Genomic DNA, 12,190 nt, shown 5'->3' with positions numbered 1-12,190 from the left:
GGTCTGAGTATTTCAGAAACTGCTGATCTACTGGGATTTTCACGCACAACCATCTCTAGAGTTTACAGAGAATGGTCAGAAAAAAAAAAAATATCCAGTGAGCGGCAGTTCAGTGGGCGCAAATGCCTTGTTGATGCCAGAGGTCAGAGGAGAATGGCCAGACTGGTTCGAGCTGATAGAAAGGCAACAGTAACTCAAATAACCACTTGTACAGATTTACTGTCCTCAAAAAATAACTCAGCATTCAGACATTATTGTTAAAAAAGCTGGCAACAAAAGTGAGTACCCCCTAAGTGATAACAGCTGTATCATCATCATGTTCATGATCATGTTCAACATTTGACAGAAGGTGTAGCCAGTGGGACATATCCCACCTCATGAAGATTGTGGACCTTTAAAGAAGTAGATGCCGACCCCGCAAACATCCCGAACCATCTAGAGACGTTACAGCGCCAGTTGGATCCCACTTTATGTGGAGTTTGGACACTGGACCTCCTTGAGTGTTTGAAGGCTCTGGCATGGAGAAGCTGGTGTTGTATCTATTTTATGAGTTGCTCAGTAGCTCCTAGTTTTATAACCACAAATGACTGTAAAAGACTGTAAAAAGGACATTACTCATAATCTTACATTCCAGTGCTCATGTTAGTTCTCACTCTCCAGTGTTCTGTATTGTGTAAAGACTATAATCACACTCTTGATGTCACCCAAATGAGGATGGGTTCCCCTTTTGAGTTTGGTTCCTTTCAAGGTTTCTTCCTTATGTCATCTAAGGGAGTTTTTCCTTGCCACAGTCTCCATGGCTGCTCATCAGGGATAAATACACATCATTCACCTTAACTCTTAAAATTCTGTAAAGCTGCTTTGAGAAAATGTCTGTTGTGAAAAGCGCTATAGAAATAAACTTGACATGACTTGACATATTCAGAATTTACAGATTTTATATGTGCAAGTTGAAAGTGCATAGAAAATGTGAAAGTATGTAATGTAATAAATGATATATAAATAAACACCTAGGCCTTCAGTGGTGTCCTACCTAAATCAATCCACCATCGTTATCACACCACAGCTCACAGTATAACAGCGCTCCATCACAGACAGGTCTCTCAAGCAGTGAGAATGAATGCCATTACTGAAGCAAGAAACCCAATGAACACAATTCAACATTGCATTTCATTGCAACTCTAGCAAAGATGAAAGTTAGTGGTTTATGTAGAGTTTAGGCCATGCTGCCCCTGACAGCACACACACACACATACAATATTGGGAAAAAATTTGAGGCAGTTGTAAAGCGCTGTAAATTGACTGATGAGAAAATACCATGAGTGTGACAAACTGTAATGAAAACTAAATGTAGCTACAGTATCTCACAAAAGTGAGTACACCCCTCACATTTCAGAAACCACTGTAGTATAATCTTATCAAATGACAATAATACAGAAATTAAACTTGGATACATTTTAAGGTAGTCAATGTGCAGCTTGTACAGCAGTATAGATTTACTGCTCAACATACAACATACATTTGTTAAAATAGCTGGCAACAAAAGTGAGTACACCCTAAGTGATAAAAGCTGTGTCGCTCAACCATGCAAAGCCGCATGTCCTCTTTATCATGTTCATGTTTTTGTCTGCTTGATTGGACCATACAAATTTATGTATCTTGTATTAGTGCAGTAAATATTTGACAGAAGGTATAGCCAGTGGAAGGTATGCAGAATTTACAGATGTTATATGTACAAATGGAAAGTGCTGTGGTGTCCTACCTGAAACAATCCACCATAGTTATTACACCAAAGTATAACAGCACGCCATCACAGACAGGTACAGTATTTCAAGCAGTGAGATTTATTTCCATTACTGAAGCAAGAAACCCAATGAACACAATTCAACAAATCTCCTTTCACTGCAGCCACAGCTGCACCACCCGCATACATCAACTCTAGCAAAGATGAAAGTCAGTGGTTTTGATAGAGTTAAGGCCTTGCTGGCCCTGACAGCACACACACATAAACACACCCACACCCACACTCACACACACACACACACACACACACACACACACACACACACACACACACACACACACACACACACAGAGTGAAGGAAAAGCAGCCAACAAGTACACTGTACCAAACTGTCATCAAAAATAAACGTTGCAACAGTTGAGTCCTCATGCTGTACATCAGGTGCAGAAGCTGACCGGCTCTTGAGCAGGGGACATCCGAGATTACTATTTCTAAAGTAAACTCACTTGAGAAGATATACTACAATGGTAGTTGAAATGTGAGCGGTGTACTTATTTTTGTGAGATACTGTACTTCAATCGAAAATATAAAACATATTCTGGGTTGGTTAACACTTTTTGTTTACTAAATAATATTATATGTGTTCTTTCAAAGCTTGGATGCCTTCACGAGAAATGTACAATGTTCAAAATGATTGAATTTGAATGAGTTTACATGTTCAAGAAGTGGATTGCCTGAGGGTAACAGCCGTTCATCTGTCTTGAAGTTTTGGTGCTCGGTGGCACTCGTCAAAAGGCAGCAGTTCAACAATGCGGTAAGTAGGATGTATGATATTCACTGTAATTTTGAATGCTTGTTTCATCACTCTATTGGTGTACAGATTTTGATAGACAAGGGCACAAAATCTGCTCAGCATCCTGGATTTGGTAGCTGAGCCAAACCAGACAGTAATCAATGTGCTCTGAATTAAGTAAAACTGCATCATCAGGAGTTATATAACATGCAAAGCATTCTGGTTTTGTATGTTGAATTTTGTACTGCATTAACTGGAAAATTTAAATGCCAGATGAAAAAAGGGGGGAAAAAAATCACAGGCAAATAAGCCAAGAGTATGTTTTATTTTTTAGATTTTATTTTTTAGATTGTCCAAAGATTGTTCATGGCATACCTTTATCAGATTCATGAGGTAGTCACCTGGAATAGTTTTCAGTTCACAGGTGTGCCTTGTCAAGTGTTAAGTGCAATTGCCAAAACCATCAAAAGCTATGAGGAAACAGGCTTTCATGAGGACCCGTTCCAGAAAAGGAAGACAAAAACCTACCTCTGCTGCATATGATATGATTACATTTATTTTATTTGCATTACCAGCCCTAAAAACCACTAATTTACATAAATGCTTCTCTGAGTTCAAGTGGCAGACATATATCTAAGTCAGGCCTTTAATAGCTGAATTGTGGCAAAGTAACTATTACTCTGGAAGAACAAGTAATTGCAGAAGAGAATTGCTTGGGCCAAGAAATGGACATTAGATCAGTGGAAATGAGAATAAATTTGAAATCTTTGGTTCTTACAGCTGTCTTTGTTAGATGTACAGGGGGTGAACGGGTGATTTCCGAATGTTCAAGGTCAAATTTTATTTGTCACATACACATTTAAGCATAAAAGATTAATAGAATTTAAGGATAAAAATAAAGTAGATAAATAAATTAGTATAAACTATAGAAAATATATGTATATACATGAATATACTGATCTAGACTGGAATGGATACGTATGGCAGATATTGACAGTGGTCTAGTGATTAGGATGTGGCGCTCTCACCGCTGTGGCCCGGGTTCGATCCCCGGTCAGGGAACCAACCCCAGCCATTAGGGTTGCACAAGCCTTAGTGCCGGTCCCAAGCCCGGATAAATGGGGAGGGTTGCGTTAGGAAGGGCATCCAGTGTAAAAACATGTGCAAAATCAAACATGCGGATGTCCGCCGTGGCGACCCCTGACGTGAGAAGCTGAAAGAAAGTTTTTTAGTGTGATTGTAGTGTGTACATGTGCAGTATGATGTGTTGTTCCCATTTTGAGGCAGGAGGAGGAGGAGGTGTGATGCTTTTGTGGTGACACTGTTGGTGATTTGGTAAAAATTGAGGGCACATGTAACCAGCATGGCTAACATGGCATTTTGAAGTGACATGCCATCCCATCTGGTTTGCACTTAGTGGGGCTATCATTTGTTTTCCAACAGGACAATGACTCCAAACACACCTCTAGGTTATGTAATAGCTATTTGTTCAAGGGAAAAAGTGATGGAGTGCTAAATCAGGTGACCTGGCCTACACAATCAACTTGATCTTAATCTTACTGAGATGGTTCGGGAAGAGTTGGACTGGAGAGTGAATGAAGAGCAGCTAACAAGCACTCAACACCTCTGGGAGCACCTCAAGATAGTTGGAAAACCATTCCAGGTGAATACCTCATGAAGCTGGACTGAGAGAATGTGTACTTTGAAGGTTTTGAAAATAGGTTCTAGGTTGTTAACGCTTATTTGTTTACTATGTAATTCCATAAGTGTTCTTTCCTAGTTCGGTTGTCTTCTGTATTAATGCACAATATTGGAAATAATAAAAAAAAGAAAGAGAAAAAGGTGTCCAAACTTTGGACTGGTACAGAGGCTCATAAGTATGTATAAGAAATGTAGCATTTGAGTCACACTTCAATTATTTTACACAATTTACTTCAAAGTTTAAACTTTTCCTGTTCAGGGTTTTGTTTTTTTAGCATTTAACAGAACTCTTCTGTTATATATTTGTGTATATGAGGACCTTTCACTATCAAAAGCCCAAGTTCCTCTTTAAGGCCACATGGAGAACAATGTAGGCAATGTCTCTGAGGAACTGCAACACAGCACAATACAACTATTTAAAAAGTGTTTATTACGCTGCTATTACATTAAAAAAAACTCTCAAATGCTTCAACGGTTTGTTGAATGTAATATAAAATGAAACATTTCTTGTAAACGTTTGTTGCGCTTCCGACCAGTTGTATTGAAACCCTCTCTACTCTGTGTGCGGAAGTGATATTTTTGGTGTTGCTGGTTCGGGTGGTTGTGCGCGCAGCTTCGCAGATCTCCACGACTATCCGGAAGCGCGTCTGGCAAATATGTGTTAAAATCAAACGAGCTGCGTGACGTTCTGCGTAAAACGAGCGCACCCCACACCTCCACCAAACACCCTCCTCCTCCTCCGCCTCCTCGTCCACCGCTGATACCCACTGAAGTGTCAGTGGTAAACTTCGTCCTGTCTGCTGAAAGAGAAACCATTTCATCCGTGTTCACAGTGTAAATCTAGATGTTCCGGGTGCAATCATGGCTGAGGGTGTTGGGTTTGAAGCCCAGTTCACGTCTGTTATGCAAAGCGTGCTGAGGACGGCAGTTGGGGAAGCGACGAAACTTTTCGAGCAGACTTTGCACCAAATGAAAGCAGAGCTGGTGCACCTGAGACAGGAGAACTTCGATCTGAAGAGCAGGATTTCCACTCCTCCACACAAGACAAGAGAAGCAGAAGAGGCATGTCCAAAAGCTGAGCATGCCAAACGCGATGTTGGGGTTCAGTGCGGTAAGTTTTCTCCAGCCGACGAACACGCATTATAGCACGCGCCACACACTTCCTGTAACAGTATCAAGGCACGCAAATAGCCAGTCCATTACATGCACATGAACATGCATATGCACACGAGCATGCATATAAGCATGCACATGAACATGCATATGCACATGAACATTCACATGAGCATGCACATGCATATATATATATATATATATATATATATATATATATATATATATATATATACTTGAGACAAAATGACCACCACAGAACTTACGTCTGGTGTTTTCAAAAGAAGTCACTGAGATAAAGCACTACTACATTGTTCCTCAAGACTTCACAAAGGAATGCAGACTTATAGTCATATGCATTATTTCACCACCAGAGACATACGACTTCTGCAACTACTTACTACTGCTAAAAAACAATAATAAAGTTTAATGTGCATAATAAAGTATTTTGCATTTACAGCATTTAGAAGACTATTTGCTTTATAAAAGTCCATTCTCGATCACTACGTATTCTTATCCTCATACACATAGGAATTGCTTTCAAAACACTACCATACTAGTAAAGAGTTTTTTATATTTATCCACATCTGGTTAGTTAAGATGAAGGTATTGAATCTGCAGCCAGGAGAAATTCACACCACCACCACCTTGCTCGTGATCCATCTCTATTTAATCCATATTTAAGGGATGTCAAAGGAGTCTTTGTCCAATTCCTGTCCAGTGACACACTTTCCCCTTACATGATAAAAATAATCCAAATAGGGTAGGGTGGAGCAGATATGTTCAGAGGGAAGCACTGTCTGCCATCTTTGACATACATGAGCTCATCGGTGTCTATGACGGTCATCAACAAGGAAGAGCCGTTATATCCTCCCTCCTACCATCCCTGCATGGGCAGTTCAGTTTTCTCGATTCACGATGTTGTGATGATCGATTGCACGCTTTTCTTATGAAATACAAAGTTGCCAAGAACCGTTGAGTTCTCTCTGATTTTTCTTTCCTCTCTAGGAGACCTCAAAGTTTTAGAATGGAACTTTTTACAGCAGATGTTTCCTTTTCACACAACGCTATAAGAAGAATGCTGTTAAGAAGTCAACTTCTAATTATTCTCAGAACCCTTGAAGAGCCCAGTTATTTAGAGATTTAGCTTTTAGAATAACAGAATATCTTTCAAAACAAGCCCCTTTTCACTTTATTGTTGCTGATTTGAAAAACATTTAACATTTAAAAATAACCATTGAAAAAGACCTTCTATGCATTAATAGAAATGAAAGGTTAAATCATGAACCAGCTTGTGGCCTTGGAGGTTTGTATCCTTAAAGGTTTTATTTAGAACATCATGACAGATAGGGTTTAATTCCGGGAGTAGTAAAGCCATTATATAAAATGCAACTCTTAACTTTCTTTCGGCTTCTCCCATTAGGGGTCGCCACAGCGGACAATTTGCATGTTTGAAAATGCAACTCTTAACTAATTATGTAAAAAACCCAACACACCTAACCCCCATGTAACACCACCGGTATGAAGCAGAAAGCGTTAACCAAGTGCTCGTTTGTTTACCAGAAAAACCCACCATGATTGAACGATGCTGCAGCCCAGCTCCTTTCGGTGATCGTCTAAACCTGCGACACATCGCGAATGAGCGTCTTGAAGATCTCTGTTCCAGCAGCTCAGAAGAAGGAAACAGGCAACTTGCGTTGCTTCTTATTAAAAAAGAGGTTAGAATAAAGATGTTTAATTATATTTTGTGTTTAGTTTCATTTCTGGCTCTTTATACGGTTGTACTGAAATCTTATTTGTGATTAAATGCACTCGGGGGTGTTTTTTTATTTTTTTTGGGGGGTGGGGCTTTAATTTGATAATTCTACCTTGCAGATGCACTTACTGACATTATCGTATTTACAGATTCACAGGTCTCTTTTTCTTATCTCTACCCACTTCAGCTCAGGAAATGCTGCTATTTAGCTGATTAGTTGCATCATTTGTTTTAAAACTAAGGGACACATTGCATGTCAGCCTTTGTTCTATCAAATACACTTTTTGGTATGCAGTTATTAGCAACAATACAGCGACTATCAGCTCCGCTAATCTTTCACTCAAAGAAAAGGGACCGCATAATAACACTACTGGCCAGATTTCACTCAGTTAAAACACATTATTTGTACATCTTTGACATTGCAGGAGTGTGTAGTGTATGCGCTCTTACTGGCCCCTTTTATTTGATGTAATGATCTTGTGGTTACACCATATAGGTGCATGGTTAGATGTGACAGCTCAATCACTTTTTTTTGTTCATAATGTGTGTGAAATGTTCCCTAGTGCTTTTAGGTCACATAAACGAAGTCAATGTTTTTCTGGTTGGTGGACCTTTTTTCTAACCCAGCAATCACTTCGAGGTGTTTTTTTTTTTTTTATAATGGTCTAAATGCCTACAAATACAGCAGACCTAAAGCCAATAGTTATATGACTACAACATGTATCTGTCTTATTAGTTTACCTGATGAAATGCCAACATGTGTGGCAACTTTTATTACCCCGGAGGTTAACTTATATTTTTATTTAATTTCTTAGCCTCAGGAAACTGACTGCGATGAATATGCACCAGGATACTTCTTACTAAAGCAAGAGGGGTCCGAGCCAATATTGGTTCGTAAAGAGCCCTTTAAAAACACCATGGAAAAAGGTAGGGTAGTTCCTATAAAACTGCACCATGTTTCACAAAACATTTTCTATGCCATTACCACTTCTGCTTCTCTCTTTCCTGTTTCTACTACCTAACACAGCTTTGCATTGATCTTTCTGCATGTCCACAGTTTTGATCCCCTCAGCAATCCAAACAGTGAGCAGAAGCCACGGAACCCAAAAAGAAATATCAACCACTAATGCGTCATCACCCAAGACAACTGCTTTCTGTAATTTTAGAACAGACTCATTAAGTAACGGTGTAGACTACACTGAAATTATGTCAAAGGTTAGTGGCTATTCGTCTTTGCAGAGTGATACAGGAAGACAAAACAAGTGTGCCTCAACTAAAAAGTCAACTTTGTCAGGACTGCCGTCGAATTTAACCCAGCTACTTCCTTCAGTTAGTGTATCTGCCTCGGCGGTGCTGACTAGCAGACTAGGTCAGATGTCAACATCCAGAGCTCAGCAACTAACACCATCTGTTCAAATCGAAGAGTCACACTTTAGTGTACCTTCATCCCAGCAAATTGTTCAAAATAACCAGCAGTCTACTGCTATGGCACAGTTTGGCCCTAAACTGGTTAAGCCCTCTCTCCCTCAGAACCAGAACCCAATAACAGAATTTTGCCCCCCTGGTCAATTATTACAAGCCCTGCTTCCAGTCACAGATAAAAGATTTTCAGTCAGCAACTCGGTCACATCTTTATCAGAGTCTTCCACTTCCACAAAGCTTTCAGTCTCTCACACTCAAACTGGACAGAATTTGACACAGCTAGGACATTTCCCAAGTCCTCGGGTCCAGGCTTCTTTCCATACAGACCAGCATTCTGGGCAGGTTTCTACTTCAGTATCTCAGATTTTACCACTACTAAACCAGGTCCCAGTTTCACAAACCCAAGTTCCTGTTCAACCAGGTGTTCACCTTACACATACAGCAACCAATGCCCCGTCTCAAGTGCTTGTTCAATCAAATGACATGCTTCCACCAAACTCGCAAAGTTTAACTCAACAAGGCCACTTACCTTCGGTGCCTCATCATGATCTGACCCCATCAACTCATCCATTTTACTCTTTGACTCATGCATCATTTGCTCCTCCTTTCATTCCTCTTCAGTCAGTAAAACCTTCTGTTCCTCCAAATTCGATTTCCCAGACCGGTGTTTCCTCTCCACTCGAGCATGCCACACCCCACTATGACATTCTCTCTGATTCACTTTGTACGTCTTCGGACCAGTTTTTCCCATCGTCCGATAATACATCAGATTTGCTTCAGCCCTTGTCTCCCATGTCTTTCCACTCATCTGTTGTATTAAACCAGCAGGAAACCTCATCTATGATCCATTCCCAATCATCTGGCCAACAGTTGCAGCTTGCCCCGCTTCTTACTTTGAAGGAACAGCAAGCGGCAGCCTCCAACCACGGAAACGTATCCAAGAGAGGACATAACATGCCTGTGGAGATCTCGATGTCTACAGTTAATAACTATGGCGAACATATGCAGCGATATCCCCCTATTACAAGTCATGAATCCTCAAACTGTCAAAGCGAATCCATCACAGTGGAAATGAATGAAAACCACACAGAGAGTAATGAAGGTAGTAGGCCTGCTGCTATTCCTGGACCAATACAACATTATACGGTTCTTTCCAAACCTGGGACCAACTTTCCAGTACCGGATTCTACAAAAGAACAGCAGACCTTCAGAATGAACATGGTCAAAGAATTACAGATGGACATTGATATCAATAAGCAGAAAGAAGGATGTGACACAACCTGTGTGTGGGAGCAGTCTGATTTGTCCGGTGTGTTACAACAGTCAGCATTAAGTGGGCCTATGCAAACCATATTACAGAAGTCTGCAAGAAAATTGCTGGAAAAGAAGACCGAGTGCTCTGAATGTGGCAGGGTTCTCAGTAATGCATCTTCGCTGGAGAATCACATGAGGCTTCATAGAGGTGAGAGGCCTTATACCTGCTCCCAGTGTGGTAAGGCTTTCCCTAGCGTCCGAGGCCTCAACCGGCATGTAAAAGTTCATGCAGAGGAGAAAGGCTACAAGTGTGAGGAGTGCGGCAGGAGTTTCGTTTACCAGTTTACCCTGACCAAACACAAACTCATCCACTCTGGAGACAGGCCATTCCCGTGTAAAGTTTGCGGCAAGAAGTTCTTGGCCAAGGCAGACCGTGCTACTCACATGCGCATGCATACAGGGGAGAAACCATTTTTCTGTAATCAGTGTGGAAAGACATTCAAGCATAGAGTTGCCTTGAACATGCACATGCAAGGGCACCGGGGGGAGAAACGCTACGTTTGCCCCCATTGCGAGAAAGGATTTGTGGATTTGGGAAATTTTAAGAGACATAAGCGTATCCACACCGGGGAGAAGCCATTCGAATGCAAAGTGTGTGGGAAGCGTTTCACTCAGTCAGCACACCTCAAGAAACACATCAACACGCAACATGTGGTAGTAAAACCAAAATAAAAAGATTTGAATATGTTAGTAATAACCATGAAATAGAACCTCGTGAGAAAATATATGTGTGAATATGTTTTTATTTTTCAAAAGTTGGATTATCTACTGTTGTATAGAAATCTTTTTTTTCCCCCGAAGAGTTTGTAAGTGTTGTTTGTAAGCCTGTCCAACTGTGTTATGATAATGTTGTTATTTCCTAATTCCAGAAAGGTAAAAGTTTAATGTTGTCTCTGTGCTATTTATTATTCCTTTTTTTATATATAATACCAATGGGTCAAAAGTTTATGCATCTCAGGTTGAACAATTCACTGTGATAATAAAAATGATTGCTGATACACTGGTGGTTATCTCAACTGGAACATAATAGACAAACAAAACCAAATAAAATGTGAACTGTTTAATGATAAAGTGTTTGTGTTTTCCTTTTTTTTTAAAAGGGGCTTTCCATAAGGTTATTATTATGGTTTTGGAAAAAGTACTGAACTGAAGTACTGAATTTCTCTTTTGTGCTTTCTTCATAGAGCACAAACTCAGGTTCAAGTGAATTAAATATATATTTCTGAAGATAAAGCTGTTGAACATGTGCCTGTGGCTTTCACAATTCGTTTTTACATTAGTTTATATTTGACTGCTGCTTTTATTCAATGCGGCTTGTAAAATAGTTGGTACGCAACAAAAAGTCCGAGAACCTAAAATCCACCAGCTGACCAGAAGCAAGTAGGAAGTGATTATAAAAAAATTAGAGGAAGTTTCTAACAAAATGGGAACAACATTGGAACAATTTCTTATTTTATATCTGTAGCATTTCAAATGCACCTTCTGGCCAAAGGTTTGTGGTCACCTGTGGACTATGCCCCTGTGCTCAAAGCAAGGTGCCAAAATGAAAGTCGAGCAAGTCGAGTGTCCTGCACAGAACACTGACATGAACCACACTGAACAAATTTGGGATAAACTGAAATGCTAACTTCGCCTGAAACCTCACATGACATAAAATAATGCTGTTATGGCTGAATGAGAGCAAGTTCTTACAGTCATATACTAAAATGCGTCAGAAAGCCTCAGTTATTATAACAGCAAAAGGAATTGGATATTATAGCCAAGTGTTCTCAACCCCATGGCCATATAATATATTTATGAAATTTTAATGTTTGCATTTCTTACTGAATGTATCGATGTAGGATCCAATGTAATTCATAGTTGAATAAGATGTCACTTTAAAGCTGAAACCTACACACATAGAAGAGTTGAAAACTTGATATGTGATAGATTTGTTTTGCAGGGTTTAACCTGCCTCACACTACCAGTGTTCTTAGTACAGGTATTGGATCCAGAGCTATGGAAGAATGAACAATAATAAAATAACATTTATGCATCCAGACTCCTGGTGTGCGTACTCTTGGATTAAACGATACCACAGCATTAAACACTTTTATTTAATCTTTGCAACTTTCAGGTGCTATTGGATCAGAAAAAAAACATTGAAACATAAAGTATGTGCTTTATATATTTACAAATACAATGAGTGTAAGTTAGCAGTCTTCAGAAGGAACTAATAATAGTTATTATAGTAATTAGCTAATAAGGTTAATAGTCAAAAAGTTTTTCCATTTAAAATATGTATTTCAATTTGCAAGTGTGCAAGTATGTTTGTTTACAATAAGCCCTAATCACTGAGGGACTAGTA

The 12,190-nt window shown here is 39.7% G+C and overlaps 1 protein-coding gene across 1 annotated transcript; it reads left to right on the top strand.

Annotated features, from left to right (window-relative positions):
- Positions 1–4,677: 4,677 nt before the first annotated feature.
- Positions 4,678–10,914, top strand: LOC124399009. The gene is made up of 4 exons (XM_046869631.1): positions 4,678–5,349; positions 6,915–7,069; positions 7,923–8,034; positions 8,165–10,914. Exons 1-4 carry the CDS (start codon positions 5,100–5,102, stop codon positions 10,513–10,515), a joined length of 2,868 nt encoding a protein of 955 aa, XP_046725587.1. The 5' UTR covers positions 4,678–5,099; the 3' UTR covers positions 10,516–10,914.
- Positions 10,915–12,190: the final 1,276 nt, after the last annotated feature.

Source organism: Silurus meridionalis, chromosome 2, assembly GCF_014805685.1.
Source record: "Silurus meridionalis isolate SWU-2019-XX chromosome 2, ASM1480568v1, whole genome shotgun sequence".
Lineage (NCBI taxonomy): Eukaryota > Metazoa > Chordata > Actinopteri > Siluriformes > Siluridae > Silurus > Silurus meridionalis.
This window is presented reverse-complemented; position numbering and strand designations above follow the sequence as displayed.

Coding starts and splice junctions, on each gene's coding strand:
- LOC124399009 (XM_046869631.1), top strand. CDS start 5,100: ATGGCTGAGGGTGTTGGGTTTGAAGCCCAGTTCACGTCTGTTATGCAA. Junction 5,350..6,914: donor CGATGTTGGGGTTCAGTGCG/GTAAGTTTTCTC, acceptor TTTGTTTACCAG/AAAAACCCACCATGATTGAA. Junction 7,070..7,922: donor TGCTTCTTATTAAAAAAGAG/GTTAGAATAAAG, acceptor TTAATTTCTTAG/CCTCAGGAAACTGACTGCGA.